Source organism: Centruroides vittatus, unplaced genomic scaffold (genome assembly GCF_030686945.1).
Source record: "Centruroides vittatus isolate TY-2023 unplaced genomic scaffold, ASM3068694v2 contig_817, whole genome shotgun sequence".
NCBI classification, from domain to species: Eukaryota; Metazoa; Arthropoda; class Arachnida; order Scorpiones; family Buthidae; genus Centruroides; species Centruroides vittatus.
The window spans coordinates 115897-137591 of record NW_027122532.1 but is presented as its reverse complement, the minus strand read 5'-3'; the positions used below and the strand labels follow the sequence as shown (position 1 = coordinate 137591).

Here is a 21695-nt window from a genome sequence, read left to right as displayed (position 1 = left end):
TTGGCTTCGAAGGTCTCGAAACATGGAGCTTTGCAAAAAACCCAGAGGATCAAATTCGACACGATTCCAAACTTTCTCTTGTTATGTATAGATAACAGCCGGAAAAGTAATAAAATAACAACAATAGACTACTGAAAATATGAAAAAAAAATTCGAAAAGGTATGAAGAAATCACACTTTTGCCTTTTTTTTTTTTTTTGGATGAGAATTAAAACTATAGAACTCTGTACAAAAAGCACTTGTTCTCTAATTTGAGAACAAATATCTTTTGTACAAACAATCAGAAAAAAACAAAGACAATAAACGTCATTGTTAGAAATGTCGATCACTTAATTGATAGAAGAGATTTAACTAATAACAGATGCATTGTCTGTACTCACGAGGAAAACACTCGATGATATACAGTAAGTCTCGCATGTTAAATAGGCAATTCTATTATGTTAGGGGATGTAGGCTACATCATATTGTTAACAACTACTTAAAAAACTATAGATTAACTGTCTTAACCACTATTAAGTATCAATTCTTTGTTAATGAAGCAGAAATTAATTGCTTACTTGTATTGATATGCTAACGATTTGTAATGTCAACCCAACCGAAGGTTATAAGTTCGAAAGATTTAGCGATAAATGTATATTTTCATGCATTTATACATGTTCATTAATAATATTCATTAAAATATTTTTAATTGAAAACATTAAATATTTCTGTCTTTGTTAGGTTCTTATATAAATCAACAAGGAAATGTTATTGGAATTACGTGGGCAATTCTTTTATAAAGATCAATATAAAAATCAGTAAGTGTATTGAACTTTCTATTGAATCTAATTTCCATACAATTCGTCTATTATTATAAAATTTTTACACAAATCATCTATTGAGCCACGATTCTGTCTAATTTTCTTGTAAAGCCAATAGGAAACTTTAATGGTTTAAGTATAGTTAACCATTATTAATATTTTAATTTTTTTAATAGATTTTAAAATTTTACATTAAAAAATTCCTGTATAATTACTATAAATTATTCCACTTTCATATAGGCTAAATTAGTACTCTTAATTAACAGATATATAAGGAAAAACTGGACAAGTAAACATTTCTATAAGCTTCTGCGACGACGAAGACTCTTCCGTCCCATGCCAGAGGGCAGAGGCTAAAGCCGGAATACGAGGGGAAAACGCCTATTTCGGAACCGCCTAATTTGCATAATCTCACTGGGGACACTTTTCCTTACAATCTAGGCATGTCTAAAGGCGCTCAAACACTACCTAAAATCTGCCCAAAACCGACCGAAAGGTCAAAGGTTAGAGCCGGAAAAAGGCTACTTTACGAGGAACCTAATTTACATAATCTCGCGAGGGGCCGATTTCCTTGCAATCCAAGAGTTATCTAAAAGGTATCCAGACACTACAAAAAAAACTGCCCAAACGGAAGCGAAGGTCAAAGCTCAGAGTCGGAATAATAGAGGAAAAGACGGCTTTCCCGGACACTGTAATGCAGGAATCTGTCCCCAAATGTCCAAAATACCCATAAAACTGAATTCGTGTCGGGGGCAAAGGTCAAAGTTCAAATGCCTAAAACTATAGTTCTTCCTTTCTAATTTGCACAAATTTACGCTATTATATGGTATAAAAACTATGATTAGTGATGCAGTATATTAATACTGTAATATAATATTCTAGTTCAAGAATAATTTTTAATAAAATTACTTCTATAATTTAAAACTTACTCTTAGAAATCTGTCATAAAGTAAGCCCTAATTTAATCTTAAGTTTTATAAAATCAGTTTTGAAGTATATATTGGCATAGAAATACATGTCTTACTACATTCTGTATTTCAGTCGTAAAGCGAGTTCTGTATACTAACTAGTATACTAGTACCTAGTAAACTGGTACTACTAAACTATTAACAGTACTAACTAAACTGGTATACCAGTAAACACTAGTATACTATAGTCCGAGAAGTGAAAGAGTAGACATGAACTGGAAGACTGACAAATGAAAGGGATGGAAGGAGACATGTGGCTACACTTCCTCTGGGAGTTGAGACATAGATTTGACCTCTTTCAGTTGTTTTGTATTTTTATAAAAGTTTTTATGCCATCTTTGTCATGAATAATTTTACAATTGTATTACATACTCTTAATTCTAGCGTTACTCACATGTTAATCGCATGTCTTCTTCCGTCCCTTTCATCGGACGTAGACACATCCTGTTCAGACTAATTCATGTCTACTCTATCGCTGCGTGGACACGGACTATACTACTAACACTAGTATTGTGTAGTATTAGTAGTATTACTATAGTATACTCTACACTTGTATGTTTTTCTATATCAGAAAATAATATTTATTTAATAAAGTCACTGAAAAATTATCGTAGTTTTACACATAGTTTTTAAAAAATAGAAAAAAAAAGTCAGCAACGAGTTACTTAACTTTCCCGGCAACATTTAAAATTTTGGAAGAGCCATCTGTTATCATATTTTATTTTAAAAATTTTTACATTTCTACCTATTAAAATGGCAAAATGCTTAATTTTGAGAGTGGGGATGGGTTTTAAAAAAAAATTGTAAATGCAAATAACAAACAAAATCTTCATTAAGTCAGACCCTACTGAAAATATGACACAACTCGCTTTATCTCTTAACCACCAAAATTTAATAGCATCAATCCCCCTAATAAACAAACCTCCCTGTCAAATTTCAGAGATTTTCGAAAAACTTTCTCTCTGTTATAGCCTATATAACAGTCGGGAAAGTAAAAATAATAATTTAAATTTTTATGGTGTGCAGAAATCATACACTTAAACTTACCTACAGAATTATGTTGTATTTTATAAGCTTACCTGGTGATTGTATTTTTGTACATGCTATATCTATGAAATATAAACATTGTTATAGCACTAATTGCAGAAGTTATACTAGCAGCCAAAAAAGTAGTCCTTGCACCATAATAATCAAATCCTAATCCTCCAAGAATATTTCCTATAGCCATACCTAGAGAAAAAATTTAAAAAATAAATAATACACGTGTTTTTCCTTACGATAACTTAAATCACAAATAATATTATAGTTATTGTCATTAATTATCATTAAGTCCACCAGATTATTTTTCTATGAGGACATTTAAAAAGTAAGGTTTATGCAAACAAAACTAGCATTATCGGACAACTGAAAGAAAACATCCAGCGTGAAATTACTTTCATGGACAGTGTCATGCAGTGGAAGACATTACTGAATATAGAGCGTAGTGTTTGATTAGTTTATTTAATTACGGTAAAGCAGCACCTGGACGATCTGCGAAGGGGGATGATTCCTGAAAGGATTTTCTACAGAAAACTCGCCCTATTTAGGTGTTACAAACATGAATAAAACCTGGAAAACTCCAACCATGTTGGTGAGGCGCGAACCCACGACCAACTACTAGTGTTTAGTGGTTTTATCCTCTTGGCCACTGTTGGGCCTAGTAGACGTTGGGAGAGGCGACTTTCAAAATCATTTGCAACGTGGATTTGTTTGACGTTAAATAAGGTAACTTGAACACCAACTATATAGTGTATTCACTCGGGCACATGACAAATTTCATCATTAATTTTTACTCAGTTGATACGCGTACTAAATGCTTGTACACGTTTCGGACTGTTCACGCCCCTCCTCAGCCAACTAAAGTACAAGTATACACTAGTTACACAAATTGAAATATATAAATAAAAAGGTATAGAACATACCTTCAAAACACAGATCTTTGTAAACTTAAAACTGTTTAAAACTTCTCTATACATTCGACTTATACCGTTAATCAATTCTTGTTATCTGATGGAGAATTAGACATTAATTATCGCGTTAAATTAATTTCCGATGACAATTCCATAAATCTACAACAACATACCTACGGTATAAGTCGAATGTATAGAGAAGTTTTAAACAGTTTTAAGTTTACAAAGATCTGTGTTTTGAAAATATGTTCTATACAGCATAACCTTTTTATTTGTATAAAAAGGTTTAAAATAAAAATCAAGTTTAAGTCATTTTATTGACGAGAATTGATTAACGGTATAAGTCGAATGTATAGAGAAGTTTCGACTTTACATCCGTCCGCCACAAATATTGAAGTCGTAATATCACTAGAAAAGCGTTAAATCACATAAAATTATATTAAAATATGTACATTTACAGTAAATGTTAATATAATCATCATAAATCCTGGAGAACGAAACATGAAAACATCTGTGTTTCTGTGTTGTCTTATTTAGCGGTCTTTAAGTGCTCATTATTGGCGTTTTTCACCGTAGTTTCGACTTACGTCGTAACTACACAAGTAAATTCGACTTACGTCGCCTCTCCTGGAACCAATTACCGACGTAAGGTGAGGTATACCTGTACTTGTATTTTAGTTGAGGAGGGGCGTGAACAGCCCGAAACGTGTACAAGCATTTAGTACGCGTATCAACTGAGTAAAAATTAATGATGAAATTTGCAATGTGTCCGAGTGAATACACTATATAGTTGGTGTTCAAGTTGCAAAACAAGTACCGCACGGTTTAATAAATAGTAGTTAAATAAGGTATTTCAGTTTTTTACAGCTTGCCTTTACGTCTACGTCCCGATATTATTCGCAATTTTAAAGGGTTAACTCCGAGTGGGACACCCTGTATTTATTTATTTTTTTAAGCTCTCTGAATGTGCCAAAATTCTTTTCTAATTAAAAACACTAGAATATAATTTTGTTTATTTTAATATTAATTCAGTACGCGTTTACAGACTGTAAAGTTCTGTTGTCTAGCTGTTTGAAAAATGTTATTACCAAAATCAGAACTCCATTGTTCTAGTGCAAAGAGTTACAGCACCACTCTTTTGCGATGTCTGAAGAATCGCGTGTATATCAATAAACCTATTATTATCCAGCAACTTAAAAGCAATATTCAAAATGAATTTTAAGCACTGGAGAAAATCACGTTAGGAGCTGTTCCGGAAAATACCGTACGAAGAAGAAAAGAAAAATAGGAGTCATTTATGTGACATCATTTTCTACACACAACTTAAAAAAATAATTTCCATTTTCTGTACTTTATTATGTAAATACTTGGAAATAATTTTTTCATGGAGGTCCTTCCAAGATATTGTGGGCCAATCCCTCACCATCATTGTGGGCCTGACCGAACTTGTGATGGGTAGAAAAAAGGCCTTCTTAGAGCCTGCATTTTGGTATTCAAAGATAGAATACAGTTAGATAGATGAAATACGAGATCAGATATGGAAATCTTAGTGGCAGGAGGCCCCGATTAACTATATGTGAACAGCCGATACAAACCGGAAGTGACGTTATTTCAATTCAAACTTTCTCCCTGAAAGGTTCGATAACCGACACGACTCTATTGTCAAAGGGAAAATATAATGTACAGGGCCAAGTCACTACTAATTTGAGGTGGAGAGCATATATTTTAAATTAAATAATATGATTTAAAATTGCAGCCAGGCATTGTGACGATGTCACAATAAATAATTGCTCATTTATGTTTGTTTCCTAAGCAAATATTTAAAAAATATATAAAAACAAGATCTGAAGAAAAAAATAGTTAATCACGATCAAGATATAAACAATGCATTGTGAAAGTCTCATTGTTATTGAACTAATATTATATTTTTAATTATAACAAAATCAAAAAGATGGTTTTATGAGAATACAAATTTCTTAATTAATTCGTTAAAAATCTTTTAAAAATTCTCTATGCTAGTTTGAAGTTATCTGTCTTTCCTCTATTCCTCTCATAAATAAATTCTGTGGAAACTCACCTGTATTTCAGTGAGTTTCCACAGAAAATTCTCTTGGGAGTGGCACTGTATGTTGCATTGCCTTATCCCATCAACCAAACCATTGAATGAGTTTCATAACCGAAAGGTTCTTCGAATAAGTCATTGAAATCTGTAAAATTCCCTCTTTCGACTAAATCATAGCAATTTCTAAGAAGCTTAAAGCTAAAATGATGTTGTAATCCACATTAAAAATTTTCATCTTTTATGGTTTTAAACCGTTTTTAAAATTCTATTATGAATAATATAATACTCTCACACAATTAAAAATAATTTATTCATTTAATATTTCACTTTAACTATTTAATTAAGTAAATTAAAAGGGTTTCTGTTTTAAATAAATATTTCAGAAGAAAAAGTCTTTGGTGAGAAGTTCGAATTGCAAACTAAAGAATTTTATAAGTTTTTTTGGGGGGACATTTTTTCAATTTAAAGCTAAGAAATCCAGCAACGAGTTGAGTAACTTTCCCGGTTATTGATGATATGAAATTTTATTTAGAAAATAACTTTTATATTTTTAATTACAATATAATAAATAAAATTGTGTGTGGCGCCATCTGTTATAAAATTTTGTTATAATACTTTCTGTATTTTTAATTATTATCGAATGAGTTTCATAAAATTGTAAATGATGATAACGTGTACCATCTTCATTAAGTCTGAGCCCACTCGAGATACGACACATGACTTCCCTCGACCTTAATAGCATCAATATCCCTCATACAAAGTAGGAAAAAGATACTAGTGAATCATTGGAATGACCCTCAATTATCTTCCATTCAAATGACTGAATACTAATATACATCATTCAACTGAATGTAGGGCCATTCACCTGTTTCTCCGTCACAACTGATGGCAACATTCCTAATTATACGTTTCCAAACATTAAAGAACTGTCACATAAATTTTATCGAGAAGAACTTGTACTAATTTTAGACATGTTGGCACTATTCAACTATAGCGATTCGCTGACATTATATAAATCTTTTTGCTTAGTTTTATGTCTATCCAGTTATTTTAAAACTTTTATATTTAAGATATGATATAAGTTTGGACAAAGTATTAACAATTTAACATAGAAATTGGAAAGAAAATTGTAAATATAAGCATGATTTTAAATGATAATTCTGTTAATTACATTGAAAGTTTAAGTAGGGAATTTATAGTGACTTTCAGCCTTTGATTTAATTAAATTATTTATATTAATACAACTGGTTAATACAATCGAGTACAGGCTTTTGTGATTAGCAACACGAGCATGTCGAGAATGTCACGTGATATGTACTCGTTCAGTTAATGATCGTACTGAACGAGTTTGTACCACGTGGTACAATTCCAGACTTGTTCAGGTATCATTTTCATGTCCTTGCTCAGTTTTCATGACTCGTAACATGCGAAAAATTTGGCATATTGTTCTTGCTCGTGCATTTATATGCATACGATAGATAATTCAGTTATAGTATACAATACATGAGAAACAGTCGTTAAACGAGCCGTCGTAAATCGAATTTTAATTTTTTTATAAGCTCGTAAACTGGGGCTTTATATATATAGAAACTACTAAATATATTATAATAAATTCTTAGGCGTTGTTTTAAATACAATGGAATGTCTAAATCTAGAATAAATTATAATATGTAAATAGACGAGTGATTGATTATTGGGTACTTGCCAGTAGGAAATATTTGGCATTTCCGTTTGGCCTAAAACCACTTGGCACTTTGTATTTAGTCGAGTAAATAGGTTAAACAACAAATCGTAAAGTTAGGTATTTAAAGGAAAAGCCATATTCAACTTACCTAAACCATCAAAAAGAGCTCCTAGTACACCTTGTACGGTGGCTTCGGTTCCAGGGATCGCAGATTTTTTTGCGAACGACGTCATAGAAGCGTAGAATATACCAAAAGTTAATCCGTGTGTAAACTCAACGGGAAGTACTATCCAGGGATTGTATATGTAAACATAAGCAAAAAATCGAACGGAGAATGCTACAAAGGCGATGATAACCGAATTAAAATGGCCGATTTTATTGATTATTTTTCCAGCGTAGAAAAAGCAAGGAACTTCCGTTACGAGCCTTATAAGTACACTGAGACCTATTAAAAGGCCTGTAGCGCCGATTTCGCTTAGAAACCAGAAGAAATAGACAAAATATAATCCACTCAAAATGCCATTCATGCACACTGCGACTCCAAAAACGACATTTCTTAGTTCCGAGTACGACGAACAAACGTCTTTACATATTGTTTTTGAGGTTTGTTTCTTATTTGATTTCAAATCCAATCTCATAATGGCAATGATGTCAATTACAAGGAAAGTTGCCATAACGTATATAGCTACAGAATAATTTTTCTCGTTGTTAGACGTGGTTACATCAAGAAGATATCCCGTTAACACCGGAGATACGCTCCTTCCTACAGAACCCCACAACCTCTGTTTACCGTAATTTCCAGTCTTACCATCTAACATATCGTAACATAAAGCATCTGTCAGACTGTGTAAAGTACGTCTTCCTACTCCTGCAAAAACATTTGCAAGGAAAAATAACCAGAACTGATTGGTTTCATATTCCTTATCCCCTTGGCAGCACCTTTCGTCACAATCACACACAATTTCACAATGGGAAGTGTGATTCGACACACAATCAATGCTTACTTCAGATAAATTGAAGGTACTTCGATGATTTAACGTAATCAAAGTTACGTTTAACGTATTCTCATTTGATGATTCTTCGCAAGTGATGTTCCCAACATCATTGATGGCACAATCCACACATTTCTTGGAGCATGTTAACGTTTTGTTGAAATCTGATGAGCACGTCATGTTAGGATAGTCCAATGTAGGAGTGTATATATCACAGCCTTGTTCTAGTGTTATGGTGTTGTTACGTCTCAACGGTGGTATAAATATTAAAGATATATAAAATATAATAACTGTAAATATAAGGATGGCGAAGAGGACTTTTTCTTTTTTAAATCGATCGGCTAACCAACCAAAAAGTGGTTTGGTTGCTAGTGAAAAACATGGTATGACAGAATAAATAATTCCAATACCCGTAGCTGATATTCCTAATTGCTTTCCATAAAGAGGTAAGTAAGGAACGATGCATGCGATACCTGAAATGATAAAAATTCTCGATTAATTACAAGTAACAAATGGGGGAGAGAATTTTATTACAGTATTTGTATACGACAACGCGACACGTGGACAATCTACCGTAGGGGATGCCTCCTGGGGGGACTTTCTACAGAAACTGGCCTCCTATTTAGGCGTTACAAAATGAAGAAAACCCGGAAACCTCCACGTTGGAGAGGTGCGAATCCACGACCGACTCCAGTATTCAGTAGTTTTGTCCACTCTGTCAATGTTGGGCTAATTTATATAAGAGTGTAGATGGTAAAAAATGCAAATTCTTTAGAGAAATTATACGGTTTATTTGGGATAATTAAAATAATAATCACGAGAGAAATAAAGTAAATGGTTCTACGTAGTGTTTACTGTAACGTGTAAACACATAAGAAACTGGTTAAAGATCGGCTGATAAGATACAGATTTTGATTTAATTAATGATGCTAATACTAACATACATGTTTATAAAGTTAATGATGGCACTAAAATATGATCAACGAAAAGCCCTTGCATTATTTTAAAGTCTGACTCTTAACTGATTTCTAGGTTGGGAACACGGGCCTTAAGATTGAAAATACTAAATTAATAAATCTTTTTCAACAATTATAAATCTTACGTGTAAAGTAGAATGTCTGTCTTTTTTTGCACATTCATAAACCCTCTAAGAATCCTGTGAAAAATACAGACTATATTAAATCTTAGAATACCAAAAGGCTCTAAGAAGGCCTTTTTCTACCCACCATAACCCTGACCCCAATCCCTCACCGGCATTGGGGTCAGGGCCCCAATGCTGGTGAGGGATTGGCCCACAATATCTTTAAAGGATCTCCATGAAAAAATTCTCGGGTTTGCATTTCCAAGAATTGTCAAGAATGGAAGATTTTCAGATGAATACGAAGAAAAGATTAAAAATTTATGAGAGGAATAGTAAAATATATGCTCTTCGCCTCAAATTAGTAGTGACTTGCCCCTGTACATCATACTTTCCCTTTGACAATAGTGTCTTCACGGTTATCGACCTTACAGGGAAAAATTTGAATTGAAATAACGTCACTTCCAGTTTTCATTGGATGTTCCTGTATAATTAATTAGGGCCTCTTGCCACTAAGGTTTCCATATCTGGTCTCGTCTTTCATCTATCTAACTCCGTTCTTGAGATTAAGGAAAGACGGACGGACGGACGACTATAGGTCTACAATTTTTTCAAATTGCAGTTCAACACTTGGCTACTTTGAAGAATTAACAGAACAAATGATACCATGTGAAAATAACTTAAATATATAATATAGACAACTGCAATGGTTCTGGTTTGTGGAGAAAATATCTGAACTGGTATTTGGAGCAAGAATTGAAGAACAAAGGAAGAAAGAACAAAATAAACCAAAATTATAAAAAATAATTATGGGGAAGTACTCTACACATTACTCGTAAATCATACAAAAAACCGATAAAAAATCGCCAGCAACGAGTTGCATAACTTTCCCGGCCAAATTTAAAATTAAGTGTGGCGCCATCTGTTACGAGATTTTTAAATTAAAAACCATTTTTTATATTATTAATTATTATAAAATGGCAAAAAGCTTAAATATGGCGAACAAAATCGTGCCTCCACCCTAACATACAGAAAAACCTTTGAATTTTTTTTTTTTTTTTTTTTTTTTTTCATTTCTCGACGTTTCAAGGTGTCCTAAGCCCAAAAATATAAAAATCTGGAGTAGATTTTTTGACCGATCACCATACTTTCCTTCTGTTATATATAACAACCAGAAAAGTAAAAGGGGCTGAACCCGTGTCTAATTGAGATGTGTGCAGTGAGAGACATCTATTTATTTACTTCTATACCGATGCGTGGCGCAGTTTAACTGATGTGCCAAGAGCAATAAACTAAAATGAATAAATAACAACACATTTTCATATGTTATTAACAGAATCACACCATTAAATATTTCATTCAAAAAATGTTTATAAACTTTAAAAAAAACACACGAATCTTACCTGCAAACAGGAACAAAAAATGCATTTTTAAAGGTAGCAACTTTAAATTTATATAATGAAACTTTCTTTTTATAGGAGGAGTTTCGTTCATATTTCCATCGAGTTTCTATAACGATAAACTGTATAATTATCTAAAAAACAAAAAAAAAAACATTAAATAAAATATAATTAAATGAACCTACTTTATCATCAGACAACTTCAATATTTCCACGTTGCCTTCACCAGCTTCGCTTAATGTAATTTCTGCAGGTAAATCGACCATGATAACGACGATGTTATAAATCACTAATATTAAATTATAAATGAAATCTTCATCTTTATAACAATACAAATTAATAATTAAACATTATTACGCGATAATTTCAACCAATTTTTTTAATATTTAACATAAAATAATATTAAATATTTAATATTAAACAGGCAGTAAGAGAAAGAAGGGTGTTGTGTCAACAGGGAGTAGATAATGGGCTTTGTTAGTGTATTATATTTAAAAACCTATACGTTATATATAAAATTAAAAGAATACCTGTTTGAAACAGCTGTTTGGGAGTGAAGTTAGCTAGAAAGCTACAACAAGCTCTTGGAAATAATCCAAACCTGAATGATGCAAGTATATGCAACATGGAAAATTACCAATGCATTCAAGGTTATGTTCTTTTATTTTATTTTTATTTATTTCATAAATCATTTGTCTGTTCATTCTCTGTACAACAAAGGAATTGTTTTTTAATGATTTCACATCAATATGTTAGTTTAAAGGGTGGAATTTTAACTGAAGATGTTCCTTATAAAAAGTCAACTATATAGGAACTATATTCATTTAATTTTTTAATTTTTTACTTTGATTTTTTATTTAAATTATATTTTTAAATTTAATTATTATTTATGAGGGGCAAAGTACGTTTATTATTTAATATTTTCTCAGTTAAATTTATTCATTCTTATGACTAATATTAAAATAACCTCCAAATAACGGCCATTCTTTAATGCTCCCGTCAATGGGGGTTCGAACGGTACAAAAGAAATTAATTAAAATAAATTATAAATATAATAACTAAATATAAAAATTTAAAATAATAATAATAATAATAATAATCGAGTCTACACCTGTAAACGGCGGCCATTTTTTTCAGGTACGTTTCTTTTGGAAATGCATGCAAAACCTCCAAATAACGGCCATTTTTTACTGCTTCCATCAGTGGCCGTTGTTTAGAGGTTCGACGGTATAAAAGAATTTTATATAAAAATAATTATGGAATTTAATATCTTGAAGTTGAATGTAACTAGATCCAGAGGGAAGGGTTCTGGTTACACTTGTATCTACGTAGATAATTGTCACCAGAACCCATCTGGGTCTAGTAACAATTACCTATCTTGATAATTTTAATAAGTCCCGTCCGAGTTAGAGAGTTTCTGACAGAGATATCACTGTAATATATTGGAGGTGATTATAAACAGTTGCAGAGGGGGCCATAGTTTTGATTTGACACCTTCAAACACAGAGTAGAGCCCGGAAATTTAATTTTTTTTTTTTTTGGTAAAAAAAAGAGACGATAAGTAATAAAAATAACTGTTTTTTATGTTTTAAATAGAAATTGATAGAATTTATAAATTTAAAATTAATTTTTTTGTAATTTTGCAGGAAGGCGAGGGCATTTATCTGTGAATTAGGGCTTAATTAAGAAGTTCTCTTCGTTTAAGCCCTAATTATAACACTAAGGAAAAAATTTCTAGATAAATTAGCATGAACAATTTAACATTTTGTAATATATATATGTAATTTGTCACGGTGAATAATTTGTAAATAATAATTCATAATTTTTTCACTTATTTCATTATTTGTTTTTCCTTAATTGCAAAATATACATTTAACATTTTAAGTTATAAAATTAATGTATTTGGAATTTACATTCGCGATATTTCATACATACGTACATACAAACGTACAGACCATCTTAAATTATATATTTTTTAATCAGTGAAATAATATAAGAATTGTTTAAATTTAATACTAAAATGCTATGAAATATTTATCGCTTAAAAATAATTTAAGATGACCTGTACATCTGTCTGTACGTATGAAATATCTCAAATGTCTCAAATTTGTAATGATCTTAGGAATTTTGAATATACTTTCATTTTAGATCATTTATTATATTTTGTAAGTTATAATATAATATACAGAACATATAGATCGATATAATTTTTAAGTGTCTGTCTGTCACGCTCTATTTCTCAGTAGCCCGTCACAACTAATAAACGTTACATTAAATAAAATACAGATTTAAAATATAAAAATAAAATTTTAATTAATATTTGTAAAAAAAAGTAGAAATTAATTAATTTATGATTTAATGGCTTCAAGTCCTATCGAAGTTTATTAATTCCTACGTCATAAATCATAAAAAAATTCCATTAATGAAATTTTTGGTCGTTTTTTTTTAATTAATCATTAATTTTTACATTAATAATTTATTTTTTTATTTTAATACTTTCTTAAGTAATTTATTCGATCACGGATCTACTGGAGCGTTGTAACTATATACAATAAACCTCTCTAAGACAACCGCCCGTCAGTAGACACTGGCAGGCGATCGTTTTAGAGAGGTTTTAAAAGAGGGGGAGAGTGGGTAAAACACTGTGGGATTGGGTCTCACCAAAGGGGTGGTCACGTGTAGTTTTTAGAATTTTCTTCACGTGTCTAAATAGGGCCCTTATTCAATTTGACTTGATGCTTGTTGATATGCGGCAAAGAGGGTGCCTCCCGGAGGACTTTCTATTGGAATCTGGACCCTATTTAATGTTATTAACAGTAAGAATACTCCAGTCCGTCTGCTAGGCGCGAACCCACGACCACATATCGAAGTTCAGTAGTTTTATCCACAAAATCACTAGTGGTCATTCCCTTTGTGTTTCAATATCCCATCAAACCAAACCAAAGCAAACCCTAAGGCGATTTTTTCCATTCCGAACAGGTTTTTATGTCTTTTTTTAAAGAAGAAAACACCTTATAATTAAAATAATAGTAATTGTTAATTGATCATCTACCTGATTACATTTTTAATTATAACTTTCAATACAATAGGGAATCATTGTTTAAACGTAATGTAATACTGATTGCGGACGAAGGTTTTTTCGATTAACTAGACGTGTTACAGAGGTTTAATTTCAATAGTATAAAACATGGAGATTATGTTTGGAAGTTATTTTGTAAACATTTCAAAAAGAAACCTTCCTGAAAATATTTCCTCCGTTGTAGGTGGTCTCTGTTGAAGGTTGGACTGTATTCTTGCTTACGAATAAATTAAGTTCACATGCATTATAATCTTTGTAATATAATGTTTTAATTTTTCATATTTTTTATTATATTTCCTTGATATAAAATCACTTATGAAATAAAATATCTGGATTTAATATATAGTCAAACCCGTCAACAACGGCCACTGACAGGAACATAAAATGTGACCGTTGTTTGGAGGTTATTTCTGTACGCATTTTAGAAAGAAACGTTCCTTAAAATTGCCCATCTTTGGCCGTTATGACAGGTTCGACTTTATACAACCCTTACTTTTTAAAATAGTTTTTAAATTAAATGAGAATTAAATAAATTGAAAAATTTATGTTTCATACCTTAAACACTTAATTATATTTAACTAAATAAAGTTCAGTTATTTATGTATTTTAACTTTAATTAATTACTTTTAAATTGGTTTTAAAATTCCTTTTTTAAGCTTACCTTTTATAAAAGTGACATTTTAACAGGAAACTTGTCAGGATATTCTTTGTACATGCCAACTGATGTTGGTTTAAAAGTTGTTAAAAAGTGGTTGGGAAGGTGTCTTTCCAGTTTTAAAATTCAGTGTAACTAGTACACAATCATTAAGATTTTTTATATTATAATCTATATTATTTCTTAGAAGTGAAGCTAAAAAAATCAAATTTATTTTGAATATTTTACTTCCTTTACTAATAAATATTTAATTATTTTTAGTTTTATTTTTTGCAGATTTTTTTACTAAATTTTACAAATCTAAACTACAATATACATATATTTTATTATTATATAAGGCCCCTTTTGGGGGATATAAAATATTATAAATCTTCGAGGAAACATAAAAGAGAATGTTAATAAATTTTAAACTTTTTATATAACTTCTGAACGACGGACACTGACGGAAAGATTTTAAAATGGCCGTGATTTAGAGGTTATTTTGTACGCTTTTCAGAAGGAAAGCTTACTTAGTGGCCGCCGTTTACAGGTTTTACTGTATTATACTTTTATAATACTTTAAATATGTATATAGAATTTATAAATGCAGGTCGTTGGGAGTGTAGTATTTTCAATATGTACACAAAGTATATGTATGACGTCGTGAAGAAATTATACATATTTTCAGTGCTATATTATGCATTAAAACAGAAGCTAAGTACAGCTGTATGCCTTATATCGCACTATATTTTCTTTTAATTTTACATTAATATAGATCTATAATAGAAGGAAAAACAATTTACAAGGTCATGCTGTTGAGGGCAACAACTTGTATACCTGCTGTAAACTTTTTTCTTCTTTTATTGTTTTTATAGAAGTTTTATCTTTAATTTAGCTCAGCTTATGTTATAAAAGTGAATAAATAACGTGTTAATTTAATTATTTACAATAAAAATTTATATTAACATGTGTAAAAAATATTTTAAGCATGACCTAAATATATTCTGTAATTGTTAATATTATAAGGAAGGAATTTAATATTTTGTTTTCTTAGGTAAAAACTTGAAAGAGGTTACGAAGAAAAGGAGTTCTCCAGGCAAAATTTCATCATGTAACTATAAATATGTGACTATAATTACCCTCAAGACTGGTATTACTTCTAATGAAGCCTTTAGAATGTAATAAATAGGCTACACCTACAGTAGATCCTGTTTTTTTACGACTAAGGCCTAGTTGGAAAACCGTCGTAAAGCGAGTCCTGTTTCTTTGAACTGTGTTATAAATTGAGGATGTTTCTGAAAATACGGTTTTAAACTACATAATAATATACCTACTGTATTTCACAAAATCGATATTATTGCGATTTTTGGCCCACCAGTGGCCGAGTGGATAAAACCACTGAATACAGGTAGCTAGTTTTGGCCAAAAGAACACACGCCACGTGGAGTTTTCCGTGTTTTCTTCACGTTTATAATACCCAAATAACAATCATTTTTCCTATGGTCGTAGGTTCGGTTCTTGCCTATGGCTAGCCACGTGGAATTTTCTAGTTTTTTCCACGTTTGTAACATCTACATATAGGCCGGCCCCCTCGGCAGGTAGCACACCTGTCGCATTGCCGTATACAAACAAATAAACACTACGATTTTAAAGTTTTAGCTTAAAGCCTCGCGCTTTTTTAAGGGCATCAGATAAATAAGAAAGAAACGGCAACCTCTAAATTGCGACCATTTTTCAGGAACGTTTCTTTTTGAAAGGCATACAAAATAACCTCCGAACAACGGCCATTTTATGTCTTTTCAGTAGCCGTTGTTCATAGGTTTTACATATATGCAAATTTGGAAGTATTGTGGTCCTATTTCTACCAATTTGTATTAAATTTAAAAGCATAAAATCCTAAACTATGCTCTTGTTGATTCAGTACTAGATATAGTTCTATACCTACAATATCAAGTGTTACGTGATAAAGGCTTTCACATCATATAAATTTAGCCTATATAAAAGGGGTCTTAGAAATTTACGCTTGGTTTAGGACGTGCGACGCTCATGGGCAGATGTATGCCATTTGTTTCTGATACAAGCTGTAATTTCGAGTCGAAAGGTTTTTTTTTTTGACTGATTATTATTTCATTAAATTATTGACACTGTTAATTGATTTTTAATTAATTCATTGCCAATAAAAATCACGCAAGCGGTTGTAACACAAAGCTATGAGCAATTGCTATTGTGATTGATGATTTTCGTCATTTTCTAAACAAACTTTTTTGAGTGGAAGAAATGTTCATTGGTTCTTTAGAGCCACGTCACGAGTGATATCACTAGCGGTGACATCGCGACATTGTCGAAGGAAAACCGTCACGTGAATAAACAAATCTGATCTGACGTCACGTCGAAAGCGATGGCAGTGACTAGTTTGCGCCATATATTTATATTGTATATACATATGCAAATCGCCAGAGGAGCATCGTCATTTGACACAGAACACGTATGTTGTGTGTCCATGCAGAAACTATGCATATTTAATTGACAGTACGAAATTCCAGTTCCAAGCTCAGTTTAATTAAAAATAATTAAAATTCCTTGGGTACCCCCTTTGTGGGGAGAACCAAAGGGAGTTCAAGCCCCTTTGGTTCCTCCAAAAATAATTTAAAGGGTAACTTAGTTATCCTAGCGAACTGAATTCCATTGCTTGCAATAATTTTCACACTTGACATTATAAACAATTTATTCTCGAGTTTATAAACGGAAGTGTTGAGTCACCTTGGTTTATTTTGGGTCATTGTGAGCTCTGGAACGAAGTACAGTACGTGTCTAAGTAAATAATCAAATTAGTTTTATGTTTTTCAATTTTTAAGTAATTTTTTATATATAAAAATGAATTGGATATTACTTGTTTATCATATAAAGAAAATGTATAACCCAAAATTATTATTAAGAAATTTATTAGACGTCACCTAAAATTGGAGTTATTAAGATTAATTTGTAATATAAATCTTTATAAATTAGCGGTTAATTAATTTATTTACGTAATTACAAAATGATACATTAATAACCAAGCATTAATTTTTATATTTTAAATTTTAGCATTGAATTATGAGCTGATAAACGCACAGAGAGCAGTAGTAAACGTCCATATAATTTATAATGGACTAAATATTATAGATCAAATTTATTCGCTTCTATAAAATCTCTGCCTAAAAAGAAGTTAGAAGTGAGAACGTTATTCGTAAATATCAGGACCACGCTATGTCACTTTGAATCCGGGTGCAAAAAGAAATCGGTGTCTTCTTTGTATTTGAGGTAAGAATGGTTTTTGGACTCTAGTTTCTGGGATCAAAGCAGATTAGCACCTCGAGCCTCGACAACTGTATGGTTCTAGCCTAAGAATGAAATCGGGTGTACTGTACATAAACGTTATACAATAAAACGTAATTTATTAATTTCTACAAAATAGTTAGGCATGTGGAGTAGCACAATACAATGGGATCAAATGGGTTCAAAATAAATATGTTATATATAATATACTGTTTTATTAGCATAGGAAGAAAACCCAGAAATATTCACGTGACCAGGCGCGAACCCGAGACTAAGTAGAAGTGGTTCTGAAGGTAACGGTATTCTGTGTTACTAAAATTCTGTTTGACAAATCATAAATAATAAGACAAAAAATAAAGAAAAATAAGTCAAACACTCTTATCACAGACGAAATCAGCTTGATCATTGGCCCATGTTTTATATTTACAATCCAAAACATTTGTTATAAATAATTCATTCCATTACAATTTTTGTATACTAATAGAAAAACTTTACACTTTGTCAAATTTTATTATTTAAAAAATATAATACAACTTTCAAAAACAATGTTTTGTTTTTAATGTGATGTCGGTCGATAATGTGTGACGTGTTCCTCTGTTATTTGTTTTATCCTTCAATACCATTCGATTTATATTTTTATTTGATGATATTTAATTAACGTTTTTGTTATTTTTACTAAATCTATGTCCAAATATTGGTTTTGCCAAAGTATAGTCAATGTTCTATATAACATTAACAATTCCTATACAGCATTACATATAAATAGAAGGTGAAGAATAGATCACTTGTACTGTACCTATATTGTATCGTTTGCGTACTTTATAACACACATCAGACTCAGTGATTTTTTGAACATCTTGTAATATATATAGAAGTGTTAATATTATATAAAACATTAATTACTTGTATAAATTCGAGTAATTTTAATGGTTATGTAAAAAATACTAGGCTATCGTGTATACTTTATCTATATATAGTTTTGAATGTGTGTCTATTTTTTCGCTGTAGAAATTAAAGTAAAACTGTCTGCAGGACCGAAAACGAGTCAAATAAACGTAAATTTTCGTGAATAATCTAACGGTCCGATTTAAAAATATTAAAATGGCACTTCTGCTCATTTATTTATTAAAATGTTCCGATATACGATCGAGTAGATATGGACCCGGGGTAGAGGGGGCCTTTCACGTCTCTTCGAAAGCCCCGTTTTAACTTGTTCAAAAAGCTGCCTCATTTTCAACAAATGAAATACGTAGAATGTTTCTTTAGTAATAAAAAGTCTTAAAGATATTTTCTGTTAGTAAAATTAGTATTAATTTTATAGGGGTACGAATCGATAAGCTTCTAAATTTTTCCGGGCCGAAGAAAAATCCCCAGCTCCCTCCTATCGACGATTTTGGGTACATCCATAGGGTCCGCAGATGGGCAAATGGGGCACTTGCCTTCCTCTGTGATAGATTAATATATTCTACAAATTATAATCGTAAAAGTTGAAATATACAGCATAAGCTTAACCCTCGGCTATGGGACTTTGATGCAATACCGTATTCTATAATCTACTTGTGGAAAAAGCAAATAAATAATCAAATAAAAATTTTATTGATGTAATTATTTGTCTACAAACTTTGCCTTCCGTGGAAATTTTTTTCTTGACGCTCATGGGCAGTGGCGTAGCGTGGGTGTCAGCCGCCCGGGGCGGAGGAAAATTTCGCCGCCCCCTTATTTAGGTATCTCAGTTCAAAAGACTAAAATATACAGTAATTCTAAAGAACTTTTCGGCAAAGAACAATCATCATTATTGTGTATTGTACAGGTGTATTGTGTATTTATTGTGAAATTCTGCCGCCCCCTAAAAGTGCCGCCCGGGGCGGGCCGCCCCTGCCGCTCCCACTACGCTACGCCACTGCTCATGGGTACATCCCACTAGAATTACTAGAATATTTGTTCTCATACCCAACCACTGTTAGGTATGAGGACCGATAATCTAGTAATTTCTTCAGCAAAATAGAAAATCAAAATCGTAATTTAACGTTTCAGATTTAATTATTTCATAAGTGTGAGAATCCGGACTTCAACATAAACAATCTAACTTCGTAACATGAACTTTGTCAAGTATCTGTCAACTTTCATACCTGGGAGTATATCGTTTTATCCTTCATTATTTTAATATAATACCAAACGGGTAGTCAAGACAGTCGTCGCCAGTCCGTACCTCTAGGATTAAAGTCATCGAAATTTTCCTGTGTCAATGCCAATGGTACTCTATCGGATTTTCACGTTACCCTCAACTGTGCCTAGAAGAACTTTCCCGGATCGATCCAGACCTGTCCCGAACGATCCAAATCCGCACAACCTCAAGATCCTAGACCTGCGAATCCTCACGAAATCCAAATCAAGAAACATTACCGTCAACGCAGGTATTTCCCGACTCGCGAGCAATCTTAAACTCTCTCTCTCGCGACCGCTAGATAGATAGGCTCAGTCGATATAAGATGATAGTAGTAGTGGTTTGGGCCATACTAATCACAAAATTTTAATTAAATTAACTTTCTAATTACAAATACGATACATACTGATCACAAATCTTTAATTTTTATAGATGTATACGAAAAATATACTTACAATTCATCTTATTGAATGTTGAGGTTTGCTGATCGTTGAAACCTCTTGATTCTGATGAAAAATTACTCCTTATTTATACTTACAATTAAAGACATCGTAAAGATGTGGTTGAGAATTATTGATATATAATAATTTATATTGAGATGAGATGAGTTTATAACAAAACAAAAAAAATTGTGTATAATCAGAGTTTCATTTATTAAAGTTTAATATCTTTAAATTCTCCCTTAGTTATAGTTTATCAGTTAAATAATTATTATTTCAAAGGAATAAAGGAATTATGGTTTAATATAAACCATATAGTAATTCAAAGTTTAATGAGTTGATTTAAATTCACAGTATAAATACGATTCGAAGAGAGGCCATTTTTTAGTATTATTATTATTGCTACTGTACAGTTTGAGTTAAATTCTCATATTATATCTTTTACTTTCATTTCATTTTGATAACTAATTTATTTTATTTTTTATTTTAAAAACATAAGTTTCACTTCAATTCAATTACAACATAAATTTTAAGAATTATATTTTTATCACTGACGGCACGTCATTGGAAGCGGTGGAAGCGCCGCTTCCCTCATATTTTCTAAAATATAAATTCATATTGGGCGATTATTTTCATATTTGAACGTACTGTACTTTGAATTAATTAAAATTAATATTTTATTATAACTACATCATGTATCTTATTACAAATTTCTATACTACACGTGAAAAAAACAATAAGATTGCTATTGTATATTCGAATATCAGTGGCGGAATGGAAGCGCCGTATTGTCAAAACCGGGTCAGCTTCCGAGCAGCCAGATTATAGGCATTTGTGCATGCGCTTTACAGAGCACCTACCTCAGCCGGTTTAGCTTTTTTTTTTTTTTAACTCCTTCCGCTCTGTGGACACTAAGAGGGCCTCTTTTAGTAGGCCCATTATGGGTTCGGCCAGGCCCACAATGGGGCGACCGGGTGGTGAGGGACGGGGCCCGACATATCCGAACGGACCACCCCCCGAAAAATTCCTGGGGATTATTTGACCCGTTCGGATTCGATCCCGGGTCCCCCAGAGCGGTAGGCTGCCACCTTGACCGCTCGGCCATCCGGCCATCCGGCCGTCTGCCGGTT

The 21695-nt window shown here is 31.9% G+C and overlaps 1 protein-coding gene across 4 annotated transcripts in view; it reads right to left on the bottom strand.

Annotated features, from left to right (window-relative positions):
* LOC136982217 (major facilitator superfamily domain-containing protein 6-like) overlaps positions 1–21695 on the bottom strand; it is a 32095-nt gene that overhangs the window by 758 nt on the left and 9642 nt on the right. For 2 of the 4 annotated variants that reach the window (XM_067278654.1, XM_067278657.1), the window contains exons 2-6: positions 11464–11534; positions 11119–11222; positions 10937–11042; positions 7612–8928; positions 2848–2998 (exon numbers count right to left, since the gene is read on the bottom strand). In XM_067278654.1, coding sequence (XP_067134755.1) covers positions 2848–2998; positions 7612–8928; positions 10937–11042; positions 11119–11222; positions 11464–11534 — 1749 coding nt within the window. Of the gene's footprint in view, positions 1–2847; positions 2999–7611; positions 8929–10936; positions 11043–11118; positions 11223–11463; positions 11535–14673; positions 14865–21695 lie in introns of those variants that run through there. The other 2 variants (XM_067278656.1, XM_067278655.1) reach the window with 2 other exon arrangements.